The sequence below is a fragment of the Archocentrus centrarchus genome, chromosome 8, assembly GCF_007364275.1.
Source record: "Archocentrus centrarchus isolate MPI-CPG fArcCen1 chromosome 8, fArcCen1, whole genome shotgun sequence".
NCBI classification, from domain to species: domain Eukaryota; kingdom Metazoa; phylum Chordata; class Actinopteri; order Cichliformes; family Cichlidae; genus Archocentrus; species Archocentrus centrarchus.
Window position 1 is genome coordinate 17,206,410 of NC_044353.1, and position 13,902 is coordinate 17,220,311.

The following is a 13,902-nucleotide window of genomic DNA, read 5'->3' on the forward strand; positions in this document are numbered from 1 at the left end:
TTCCACAGATTCTCCAGATCCCATCCATGTCTGTCATATGTGCTCAGGGTTAACCTGCTCTCATCTGTGAAAAGCACAGGGCACCAGTGGTGGACCTGCCAGTTCTGGTATTCTATGGTAAATGCCAATCGGGCTCCACAGTGCCAGATAGTGAGCACAGGGCCCACTAGTGGACGTAATGCCATCATGCCACTCTAATGAAGTCTGTTTCTGATTGTTTGGTCAGAGATATTCACACCAGTGGCCTGTTGGAGAATATTTTGTAGCTCTAACAGCTCATCCTGTTCCTCCTTGCACAAAGGAGCACATACTGGTCCTGTTGATGGGCTAAGGACCTTCAATGGCCCTGTCCAGCTCTCCCAGAGTAACTGCTGTCTCCTGGAATGTCCTCCATGCTCTTGAGACTGTTCTGGGAGACACTGTAAACCTTCTGGCAATGGCACGCATCGATGTTCCATCCTGGAGGAGTTAGACTATCTGTGCAACCGCTACAGGGTCAAGGTGTCGCCTCAAGCTACCAGTAGTGACACTGACCCAAATGCAAAACTAGTGGGAAAAAAAGTCAGAAAAGATGGGGAGGGAAAAATGTCAGTGTCCTCCATCTGTAAAACCATTTCTGTTTTCAGGGTTGTTTCATTGTTGCCCCTCTAATGCATCTGCTGTTAATTTCATTAACACCAAAGCAGCTGAAACGTATTAATGACCCCCTTTGCTACTAAACTGACTAGATCAATATACCAGAAGTTTAAACCTCTGGTATATTGATCTGATTAAAAACTGTTCCTGATTAAAAACTTTTCCTTTCATGTGATTAAGCAGTATATTTAATCTTTATTTTCAGACCGTTAATCAGATTCCTCTGTGTCTTAATGACAGAGTAGTGATATTCATAAGTCTCTTAACGTTTGACACTTTTCTTTTCTGGCATCACTGTCTAATCCTTATTGTATAGCAGCTCTTTTCCAGTCTTGCTTACCAAACTGCTTAAAGCACACACTTACTATATTACAATATACTCTATAAACTATATTACTCTACAGTGATTTTCCTCTCTCTCACACACACACACACACACACACACACACACACACACACACACACACACACACACACACACACACACACACACACCACTGCTTTCTCTGCAGCAATTGTGCTGCTTTCAGTCTGTTTTGTGTTTAAACTCTTTGTGTTTTTTCCATTGAATATTTTAATTTTCCTTTGAAAAATCAGCCACTCTCTAGCCAGTATCAGTAATTGTGATTGGTCAGATGCTGCCATCACCACCCCTTTCATATAAACGTGCTCGTATCTAGTTCAGGAAACTGTGGTTAACAAGGTTATCAACTTGATAACCAGCTTTTTGTGACTGGTTATCCTGATTGCCAGTGTTAGGATAAGAGAATCTAGATAATGGAAAGATATCCTAGGTAGGCCAAACTTGATTTATAATACAGGGCTCTGCTGTCTTGTGTTTTGTTTTACTTCCCCCATCAATTGTCTATATTGGTTTCACCTGGGTCTATTTTGTCCTTCCTGTTTCCAGTTCCATCTTTACCCCTCTGAGTATTTATAGCCCTGTGTTAGGATGGCTCATAGTGGCTCAATTGAAATAGGAGGCTTGAGGTGAAGTTGAGGTGCCAACCCAACAGGTCTTTATTCTCCAACTAGTGATGCAACACAGAAGCTTTGATAAGTGCTTCAAACCCTGACCTTACGATTCCCTAGATCCACTGCCTCGAAGCTTGCTTTAGGGCTAAAAAACATCGCGTGGCAAATGACATCCAAAACAACAACTGCTTCATTCCCCTAATGAATCACCTGACTGATTCTGGTCCAATCAGGTGATTCAGCTACACCGTCTTAGCTTGATTCTGACAGGTGTAGTGGTACGTGACTGAACCACCCCTGGAATAATAATAAGACTCTCTTACTGGTTGAAATATCAAAATGTGTACCCTCATCTGTTTAAATTAGCACAACAATTGCAGAGCAGCTGTGAGCAAAAAAAGAAAGTGGCTCAATCCAAAAACACACAATAAAAGAATGTGTATTGTGTTACTGAGGAGAGAGTCCTGGGAAAATATGACATAATCCGAGTGCGCTAGTGTAACTATGGCAGGGGGTGATTTTGTGGGATGGTCTACACTCAGAAATCTTTTATTGAGGTACACATTCATCATTTTTTATTTGTAAATAGAAAATGATATTATGGCATTCGGCCATAATGTGTGGCCTCAAAGAATGCAAAAAGTGTTTTCTACAAAAGTAAAGCAGCTCATTGAAGTGTGTGTGTGTGTGTGTGTGTGTGTGTGTGTGTGTGTGTGTGTGTGTGTGTGTGTGTGTGTGTGTGTGTGTGTGTGTGTGTGTGGCACTCTGCAAAGCTGCAAACCACTAATTAGGAAGAGGAATGGGAAGGTCAGGCTAGAATTTCCCAAGACGTTCACAGATAAGCCTCAGAAATTCTAGGACAGTTTTATGGACTGATGAGGCAAAGATTAACCTTTACCAAGGTGATGGAAAGGCTAAAGTTTGGAGAAAAAAAAGGATCAGCTCATAATCCCAAACATATAAGCTCATCTGTGAAACACAGTGGAGGTAAAGTCATATTTTGGATTTGCATGGCTTCTTCTGGGACAGGCAAATTCATCTTCATTAACGATGTCACACATGATGGCAGAAGTACAATGAACTTAGAAATCTACAGAAACATTTTTTCTGTCAATTTAAAGAAAGATGCAACCAAACTGATTGGGAGATCCTTCATCATGCAGCAAGATAATGACCCAAAACACACTGCCAAAACTATAAAATAGTTCATCAGGGAAAGAAAGTTGAAGATTTTCGACCGGCCTAGTCAATCTCCAGGCTTAAATACTATAGAGCATTTTACCTGTCAGAGAGGAGGCTGAAGAGAGTATCACCCCAAAACAAACAACTGAATGAGGCTGCAGTGAAAACCTGGAAAAGCATAAAAGAAGAATGCACAAGTTTAATGATGTCAGTGGGTCACAGGCTTGATGCAGTTGTTGCAAGCAAAGGATTTGCAACTAAATATTAAGTCTTATTCACTCTAATGAATTTTAAGTTTATCTGTTCCAATAATTTTGTTCACAAGAAAAATGGGTGGGTTCAGACAAAAGGTGCTACCTTCTGAACTGTGTATCAGATCCAGATGTAAATATCTGGAAATGAAAGCTGAGATGTTGATCTTTTATCTCATATTGATTTTTGATGTCAAACCCAAATGTTTTCAGTCTGCAGCAAAAATAAAGGGATCAGCCTCACTGTTCCAATATATATCAGTTTAGCTGTCTTGAGCCTTTTATTATTTACCATTACATAAAATTATGTACAGAGCTGACCGTGTATCTTAGCAAACATTGTAGTATTTATGAAGATTATTATAGAATGAGGAAATAATGGAAGAAATAACTAACAACATGGGGGAAAATTTGGTTGTTGTTGTCTTTGAAGCAATTTGCATAGGCTGTCCTTAAATGATAAACTTTTGACAAAGAAACTCGTCAGACATGTTCCTTACAGGTTACACAGTCCAGTCATGGTGCCAGACCTCTTTGAGCAATGGATGGCAACATTACTCTGGCCCTGAGAGTTCAGACACACTGTAACCTAATAGATAAAAGCTGCAAATGCACACAAAGCACAATGGAAATGATTCAGGGGAGACAATCTCATGATGGAACAGCTGTGGATTGCACTGAGCCATGCTGAAAAGCAGTGAAGGATTTTTTAGTGTCGTGAGGGAGAAAATGATGCACAGCAATGTGTGTTCTAACTGCAAGATTCATACAATACTGTAGTTACATGTGTGCCACTTTAGCAGTTTGAGTTTTTTCCAGATTGCAGTGCATTTGACCTCTTGGGTCCACCGTGCAATCTGCTCATTTTACTCTGGAAAAAGTTTAGATCAAAAATATGAATGAATATACATTATTGCATGAATGTTTTACAAACATTTATTAAAGCACATTGTTGAACGATTTACTGATAGCTTTAGTATAACAGGAAGTGCTTTTGGTAAACAAGACTAGATGAAATCAGACCTACTGTGGACTGCATGTTCAAGCAAGTTTTTTTTACTTTCCGAATCAGATTTTCCTGGAATTTATTTTCTGAAGAGGCCAAGTGATGCAGGTAAAATATGAAGGTAGCGATTTCAGGAAAAGTGTAATGGTACAGTGAAAGAAATGTTTTCAATTGCAGCAGAAAAGATAAAGCCCAGAATTTAGACTGTTTTGAAACACAATGATTTTTTTTTTTCCTCCATTTTATTTTTCTTTGACCCTGTTGCGTTCTTGCAAGCTAATTAGTTGGTTATGTGAGCACAGTATAAAAAATGTTAAATTCGTCAGTGTAGCCTTGTTATCCCAGAAAGTTGATTCTGGTCAATTTGAATGCAGCATTTTTTAGTGGGAGTCTCACTGCTGACTGCAGTTTTTCTCAGCTTTAAAAACAGTACAGCTAAATATCAGCCAAAACTAGCACCATTACCTGAGCCGTGAGCTCAGTTTTGTGATGGTGATGAGTACTACTCATAGAAAGCTGAGGAAGCTTCACAAAAATAAGAGGATATTTGACCACTCTTCTTGGCAAAATTGGTATAATTCATTTAAACTGGTTGGTTTCCCTGCAGATTTTAAGTGCACTCCACAATTTTTCAGGACTTCAGGTCAAGGCTTTGGGAAGGCCATTCCAGAAGCTTAATGTTAGTCTGCTTTTTCCTTTCTAAAACCAGTTTTGATGTGTGTTTGGGATCACTGACCTGTTGGAACACTCAACTGTATACAAGTTTCAACCATCTACCTGTTGATTTGAGGAGAATTGGCATTGGTCTCCTCCGTCATAATTCTGTTCACTTTGTGCAATGTACCAGTATCACAGGCAGCAAAAGAGTTGTTCAGAAATAGCTCCAAGAGGCCCTCCCAACTTGAGTAATTCTACAGTTTTCCTAAGATCTTCACTGACTTTCTTAGACTCCCATTTCTTCAGCAAGCCAGTACTTGCTGAGGTTGCTTTGGTTGCTAGCAGGACCAGCTTGTCTGTAAACGCTTGTCTTTTACTCTTTGGGGTGTAGTGAAACTTGAAAAAGTGCAAAGCAAACCAGAAACAGAGAATGTTTACCTTCAGTGTGAAAAATTGTGCCTCACTGCTGCAACCAACACATTTCACAAAAGGTGTAACTTTTACTTTGAAGGCAAACAGTATTCATTTCTGCTTTTCACAATTTTGCTGCCACTCGACAGGTAGTTAACAAGTGTTTGCAGAACAGAGCACACATGTAAAGAAAGCTCTTAAAATATGTGGTTATCCCAACTGGGCTTTCATTAAATCAGTGAAGATGCACAATAAATGGAGGTCTAATGAAGGACAAATGGAACAACAATGTCATCCCTGTGTTGCAGGTTTGTCAGAGAAACTCACTTTTCTCTAAGCATGACATCCCGGCATGCTTCAGACCCAGCCACACCCTAAAACAAAACCTGGTTTATCCCAAGGACAAAAGCCAAGCCAAGTTTGTTTATAAAGCACTTAAATCACTGACAAAAGTGCTGTGCATACAACACATCAGGACAAGAAAAGATCAAATTTAAAACAGTAATTTAAAAAAATGTACATAGATAAAATAAAATAAATAACAATAAAATACACAGTTTGTCCTAAAAAATAAGTAAATAAAATCAAAACAAAACAGCAGCTCATACTAGTAAAAGGTCAAATGAAAAAGATAGGTCTTAAGAGCAGATTTAAAATTGCCAGTGACGAGGCCTGCTTAATGCCTCATGGCAATGAATTCCAGAGTTTAGGAGCTGCCACAGCAAAGGCTCTGTCTCCTCTGAGCCTCCGCTGTGTCCTCGGCACATCAAGGTGCAGTTGGTCAGCTGATCTGAGTGACCGGGAAGGAGTATGCAAGTGCAGCAACTCGGAGAGATAAGTTGTGGCAAGGCCATGTAATGACCTAAAAACAAATAAAAGAACTTTAAAATGGACTCTAAAATGGACGGGCAAACTCACAAAATTCCCAAAAGCAAAGTAAGCAACTTACTGTGTGCCATAAACTCTCTGAATGGCTCTGCTCCAACTCTCCTGAGCTCCAGCCGCACCCTATCACAGTCATTTTCAGAGATTATACTACAAGGAGAGGGAGCAAAAGAAAACTAACAAATTTCATTATTTCTATGATTTATTGTGGTTTTACATGGACAGCAGCACTGTAGCTGAATGTTCTATAGTTCAAGATTACGTATTTAGATGCTATTGAAAAGTTAATAGATACAAGAGCAAAACAAAAGAAAATATGAGAAAGTCTACAAAGGAAATACAGAAATTTAGATACGCGAATTTGCAAAAGAAGCCATTTTTCATGCTGCAATAAACAAGGTTCAGCAGGTCTTCAGGTTGTTGACAAAGTCCTCTCCAAAGTAGATCATCTGCTTCAGTGCACTCAGTATCAGTGTGTCAATGTTGTCATCTATGTGAATTTCTGAGTGGTAGTTCTTCACGGGAAAGATGCAGTACAGTGGAATACCCAGTGAAACAGTCACTTTCTCCATCTACATTTTGAAAAGTTTAACATTTGTTAACATTTACTTGAAATATGAAACTGTCATTTAAAAATATTCCAGCTTAAATATGAAGTCTCTACAACTTCAAAAAATTACCAACAGAAAAGTACCTGCTCCTTCAGGTATGAGCTCTTATACACATTTCTTATATCTGCTTTGACTTCTGGACAGGCTTCATCAATATGGGTAAGAATTGCCATTTGGGGAATCCCTGTCAATACACAGAAGATCCCAGTTAAAAATGATGTTTGTCAGGTTATTTAATTCAATCTGAATCTATCCTATAAACCTATGACCCTTACCCATGTCACTGGCTGCAAGTCTGACATCCCTCATTTTTCGAATTATTTCATCACTCAGGATATTTACTGTGCTGGCACAAATCACACAAACCAGAACATGAACTTTGTCATTTAGAGTGGGCCCTTCATTGTAGTCACGATCATCCTCAGATAATGGACATTCACCTCTGAACTGGAAAACAAAAAGTAATTAATTAAAAAATTATAGGGATATGATTCTCATTTACACTGATCAAGGATGACATTATGACAACCTGCCTAATATTGTTTTGGTCCCCCTTTTACTCCCAAAACAGCCCTGACCCACTGACAAGGTGGGGCCTCCATGGATTGGACTTGTTTGCCAGGACATCCAATAGATGCTTGATTGGATTGAGATCTGGGGAGTTTGGAGTCCAAGTCAACTCCTCAAACTCATTGGGGTGGCTGTGGCTCAGGAGGTAGAGCAGGTCATCTACTATATATGGCAGGGCACGTTATCCTACTGAAAGAGGCCACAGTCATCAGGGAATACCGTTTCCATGAAAAGGTGTACATGGTCTGCAACAATGCTTAAGTAGGTGGTAACATCCACATGGATGGCAGGATCCAAGCTCTCCCAGCAGAACATTACCCAAGGCATCACACCGCCTTCACCAGAACTGCCTTTTTCCCATAGTGCATTCTGGTGTCAGGTGTTCCTCAGGTACGCAATGCACAAAAGTGCGCTGTGTATTCTGATGCCTTTCTATCAGAACCAGCACAAACTTTTTTAGCAATTTGAGCTAAATTAGCTTGTCTGTTGGATTGGATCCCATATGCCAGCCTTCACTCCCCCATACATCAATGAGTCTTAGCCACCCATGACCCTGTCGCTGGTTCATACATGTTCCTTCCTTGGACCACTTTTGATAGCTACTGACCACAGCATGCCAGGAACACCTCAAACTCGCTCAAATCGTTACGCTGCCCATTTTTCCTGCTTCTTACATCAAATCCTATCTGCTCCCTAATATATTCCACCCACTAATAGGTGCCATGATGAACAGATAATCATTGTTATCCACTTCACCTGTCATAATGTTATGTCTGGTTGATGTATATACAGTACCAGTCGAAGGTTTGGACACACTTTTTGTACTGTACATGCAGTGGGCTATTTGCCGGGGTAATGAGAGGGATTTCCACCTGGTTTTCATGTTCCTGCCTCTGCTAAATTACTTTTATCCCTGGTAGGAATAAAAATGCATCCCCCTTTTATACACAATTGGTAAATGGACTAGTTCTTATATAGCACTTTTTTACTTTAACTGAACACTCAAAGTGCTTATACAGCATGTTTGCATTCACCCATTCATACAAGCACCTCCATGTGTAACTAAGTGAAGTGCTTACTGTCTACCATTCACACACATTCATACTCCAACGCTTGCGTCGGAGAGCAACTCAGGGTTCAGCATCTTGCCCAAGAATACTTTGGCATGCAGCCCAGAGCAGCCAGGAATCAAACCACCAACCTTCCAATTAGTAGGTGACCTGCTCTACCTCCTGAGCCATAGCCACCCCAAACAGAGTATGCAAAAAAGACCCTAAAGATAGATTGTGTTGTTGTGCCTTAAACTTAATTAAGTCATTATACCTTGTAACCATCCTTCACATGTCCCTTCATGGCCAATTTGATGTCTCCCACCCCAGCTCCTCCTTCTGTGTTCTTCTGAAGGCCCATAATGTCAGTGAAGACAAAAGGATAAAACATTTCTGGTCTGGTCACGTAGAAGCAGTCGTGGCTGTGGTCTGCCATGCTAGAACAGACCACAGGCTAGGAGCGCTGTAGTGGAAAGACAAGTGGAGCTTGGTTCTGTGTGCTGTGTTGCTACAAGTTGCAGAACTTTTGCTTAACAAACTGCATGAAATACATGAGCTTGGTTAAAGCACACTGAGAATTAACACATACTTTTTTCGTGAAGCTGGTCCCAGAAATTGCATCTGCCAAAGCTCGACTGGTCATTCTGCCTTGTGAAAGAGCGTCAACGGAGTTGATGAAGCTGGACTTGCCAGCACCAGTGGGTCCATGGAGAAGAATTCTGAGGTGCTGGAGGTCATTTTTATGAGGCTGGTAATTCTTTATGTACTGCAGATCATTCTCTTTACCACTGTTCAAAGAAGAATATTTATGATGTTAATGCCAAAGAAGCTGAATTTTATGGTCAGTGATGCAGATGTTTTGTGGTTGCAGTGCAGATGCACAGCGGTGAGACTAGGCAGGATGTTGGTGACAGCAAGAAGAACATTAAATGAAGCTGACAACATCTGATTATTGCAAGGAGATGACTCATGAGGTTTTATTATACGACAACAAAAAGCATTAACTAAAACAAAGTTTATTTATGACACACAAGTTCACAATGTGCCTTGCATCAAGAAGAAATCAAATAAAACAATAAAACAATACAGTTACATGAACAAAATAAGGTCAGACACATAAACTAGATTGCCAGAAGTATTTGCTCATCTGCCTTCACACGCATATGAACTTGAGTGACATCCCAATTTACAATCCAGAGGTCTTAACATGATGTTGGCCCACCCCTCCCAGCTATAACAGCTTCAACTCTTCTGGGAAGGCTTTCCACAAGGTTTAGGAGTGTTCATGGGAATGTTTGACCATTCCTCCAGAAGCACATTTGTCACTGATGAGAAGGTCTTACATGCAATTCAATTCAATTCAATTTTATTTATATAGCGCCAAATCACAACAAACAGTTGCCTCAAGGTGCTTTGTATTGTGAGTAAAGAAGCTACAATAATACAGAGAAAACCCAACAGTCAAAACGACCCCCTATGAGCAAGCACTTGGCAACAGTGGGAAGGAAACCTCCCTTTTAACAGGAAGAAACCTCCAGCAGAACCAGGCTCAGAGAGGGGCAGTCATCTGCCGCAACCAGTTGGGCTGAGGGGAGAGAAAAGAGATGCTGTGGAAGAGAGCCAGAGATTAATAACAATTAATGATTACATGCAGAGTGGAGCATAAACAAAGTAAATAAGGTGAATGAGAAGAAACAGTGTATTATGTGAACCCCCCCAGCAGACTAGGCCTATAGCAGCATAACTAAGAGATGGTTCAGGGTCACCTGATCCAGCCCTAACTATAAGCTTTAACATAAAGGAAAGTTTTAAGCCTAATCTTAAAAATAGAGAGGGTGTCTGTCTCCCGAATCCAAGCTGGAAGCTGGTTCCACAGAAGAGGCGCCTGAAAGCTGAAGGCTCTGCCTCCCATTCTACTCTTAAGTATCCTAGGAACCACAAGTAAGCCAGTATGCCAGTATGCCACAAGTAAGCCAGTATACACACATGGTCAATAACAAGCCAGTGTGAGCGGACCAGATCTGAGGTGTGTCCCGCACAGCAAGTAGACCCAGTAACATGCTGCATAAAACTAAACAAAAACAATATTCAAAACTTCAGATGCAGTGGAACAAACCACTTCATCAAAGATCACTGCGAGTCCACCACCATGACCAGAAAGCCGCAGCATGCTGACAATAGAGCAATCTGCTGGACAGAGTTCCTTCACATAAACTCTGAATCAAGCTGCCAGGTCTCAGTTATAAACATAAAATCCAAGTTCTCCCTACTAAAAAGATAACTGAGGAGAAATCATTTTTTTAATGGAGTGAGCACCAATGCGGGCCATTCTGACAAACTGTGCCAGCAGTCTCACAGATAAAGCTGCAGGTAATCAGCACAGGTGTTGAGCATGCATGACCCTTCTCTGCTTACCTCACCCTCGGTCAGGGGAAAATAATTGGAACATATCATATCATCAGATCATATCATATTCCACAGGTAATATATGTGTAAGGATGTCATTCATTGCCAAACTCCAAAATGTGTCCCCACCCAGGATAACATCCAAACATAATAAACTAAAACAACATAGCAAAATAAATAATGCTTCAGTGGAAGGGCAGCACAGCCACCGGACTAAAACAAGCGAGGGTTTGTTCAGTCAACACCTTACAGTAAGTAAACCATCACTCACCCCACCAAAAAAAAAAAAAACTTTGATGAATCAATTTTAAAATCATTCTCCTCACATACTTGGTCTTAAATAATCAGGCCCCATCTTATCTTAAAGACCTCATAGTACCATTTCACCTGCTCTTCTCCCTGTATACCAACTGCTGCACCTCTGACCACCAGTCTGTCAAGCTTATTAAGTTTGCAGACGACATGACTCTCATCGGACTCATCTCAGACGGGGACGAGTCGGCCTACAGGATGGAGGTCAAACGTCTGGTGTCCTGGTGCAGCCACAATAACCTGGTGTTGAACGCCCAGAAGACAGTGGAGATTATAGTGGACTTTAGGAAGCACACAGCCCCTCTACCCTCCATCATCCTGACTGACACCCCCATCACCACAGTGGACTCTTTTCGCTTCCTGGGAACTACCATCACCCAGGACCTCAAGTGGGAGCCCACCATCACCTCTGTTGTCAAAAAGGCCCAGCAGAGGATGTACTTCCTGCGGCAGTTGAAGAAATTCAACTTGCCAGCAAGGACCATGGTGCAGTTCTATACTGCCATCATTGAGTCCATCCTCACCTCCTCCATCACTGTGTGGTACGCTGGAGCCACCACTAGGGACAAACAGAGACTACAGCGCGTTGTGCACTCTGCTGAGAAGGTGATTGGCTGTAACCTCCCATCTCTCCAGGACCTGTACACCTCCAGGACACTGGGGCGTGCAGGTCGGATCACAGCCGACCACTCTCACCCTGGGCACAGACTTTTTGACCCTCTCCCCTCAGGCAGGAGGCTACGGTCCATACGGACCAGAACCTCCCGCCATAAGAACAGTTTCTTCCCCTCTGCTGTTGGACTCATGAACAATTACCCTAAGACTGTTACCACCACCCTCCACAAACGCTGATGACCCTATGTTTATGCACCTGTCTGACTGCACTGATGTACATATTAGTGGAATATAGTCTACATTCTTTTATCTTTTAATTAGTCTCTGCACTGTATATTTTGTAATTTTGTAATATTGTGCTATAGTTATAGCTCTAATATCTCTGTATATTTGCAATTTGTATACTTGTATATTGTCTTATAGTTTTTATACTTATTTGTTTTTTTTCTGTAAGCACGAAGTACCGCAGCAATTTCCTAATGCTGTGAACCTGTTCACCCATATGGCAATAAAACCTTCTGATTCTGATTCTGATTCTGATTCAGTAGAGCACATTGCTCTCAGACTGCTGGCTTACTTGTGGTTCCAAGGGTATCAGAGCCACCAGCTCCCAGGTAGGATTGGGGAGACATTCTATTTTTAAGATGAGGCTTAAAAACTTTCCTTTTTGATCAAGCCCACAATTAGGGCTGGATCAGGTGACCCTGAACCCTCCTTGCAATAGGACTAAGCTGCTGGGAGGGGGGGTCCCATGATGCACTGTGTTTCTTTTCATTCAACTCTTTTCACTCTGTGTTTATAAACCATTTTGAATTTAATCATTAATTATTCATCTCTGGCTCTCTTCCACAGCATGTCTTTTGTCCTGTCTGGCCCTTATTCCACACCTTTGGCATTTCTTTGAATTGGGATTCTCCCAGCTTCCAGACAGCAATGGATGCAGAGGAACGACAGAAAAACGGACACGGTGCAGCAGGAAGTCATTCCCATAACAATCCTGATGGAGTCAGATTTGCAGCAAGGTATGTTGATCATAGATTAAAAACAGCAGAGACATGTGCAGACAGAAATATAGATAATATAAGAAGTACAAACAAAGCAAAAACACAAATATGACACAGAGGCAGAGCAGCAACAGAGGCAGAGGCAGATCATCAAACACTCACTCCCACTGTATTTTCCTCCATTCTTCACTTAAAACTGAAAATTGCACAGAAATTAACAAAGAAAACAAACATAAATTATATATTTTAAGAAAGCAATAATTGAGAATTATCAGTTGTTTCTGGTTATTCTTGTTTCAGTTTTAGCTTTGTTGTGTTATGTTTTATCTTACTCTTTGGAGTGTTAACAGGTCGAGACCTTTGTCCTCCCATAGCTAAAAAAAAAAAGTACAGCACAATAATACATCAAATACAGATGAATAAAAAGCATTTAGAACAAGACAAGGCAATACTTAGACTCCTCCAATTAAAAAAACTAAGTGATTAAAAAATTAATTTAAGGAAAGATTTTTTTTCAAGAAAAAAATAGTTATTGTGCTTGAAAAGCAGTGTAAGCATGCAAAAAATATTCATTGTTCCCACATTATCACAATGATCATCTGTCATTGATTATATTAATGAATACACACTTTAGTTTCACATTACCATAAATTATGACATTTGCTGACAGGTATCATAAATAATCCTTACCTGGAAAACTTGCACCCAAATATCTTTTTCTTTTTTTTTTTTTTTTTTTTTTTTTTTTTTTTTTTTAAAGCCTGTCATGTCTGGTAGATCTTGCAAGCAGAACTGTGATCTGAATGCGTTGTTGTGCCAAACATATTTGCTATTTCAAGATGAGCTCTATAGGTTCTCAATAGGCTCTTCTTGTTGATGTTTTAACCCTTTATTTTATTTATCTGAGTTATTTTTCCACATACTATGTAACAGCCAGAGCTGACAGGCTGAAGAAGAGGAAAATAAAGAGAAGAAAAAGGGAGAGAGAAAGGGAGCAAAAAAAAAAAAAAGGGGAAAGAGCACAAGTCTATTAATCAGATACTTCATCACTTTAACATATAAAAAAATACTATCAATACTTGCAAAAATAAATTTGTGTGTAAAAAACAAAACTAACAAAGCATGTTACGCACACCAACAATTTTGTTGAGTTGTGATTGAGTGGGCGTTTGTGTCTGTGTCATGTTTGTGTCTGTGTCATGGAACGTACTTACCAATGAGGGCAAAACGCTGCAGCTCCACCCATCAGAAGCCAGAGGCAGGTACGGAAAGCCCCCGGAACCCCAGGCCACCAGCAGCCCACCAAGGGCCAGGAAGACCCCCGGCCACTCA

At 40.6% G+C, this 13,902-nt stretch overlaps 1 protein-coding gene across 1 annotated transcript; it reads right to left on the minus strand.

The window, feature by feature from the left end:
- Positions 1-5,548: 5,548 nt before the first annotated feature.
- LOC115785135 (interferon-induced protein 44-like) lies at positions 5,549-12,996 on the minus strand. The gene is made up of 8 exons (XM_030736616.1): positions 12,903-12,996; positions 12,733-12,766; positions 8,823-9,021; positions 8,508-8,696; positions 6,890-7,061; positions 6,698-6,798; positions 6,068-6,575; positions 5,549-5,980 (listed from the first exon to the last, which is right to left on the minus strand). The coding sequence occupies exons 4-7, from the start codon at positions 8,667-8,669 to the stop codon at positions 6,405-6,407; spliced, it is 606 nt and encodes a 201-aa protein (XP_030592476.1). The 5' UTR covers positions 8,670-8,696; positions 8,823-9,021; positions 12,733-12,766; positions 12,903-12,996; the 3' UTR covers positions 5,549-5,980; positions 6,068-6,404.
- Positions 12,997-13,902: the final 906 nt, after the last annotated feature.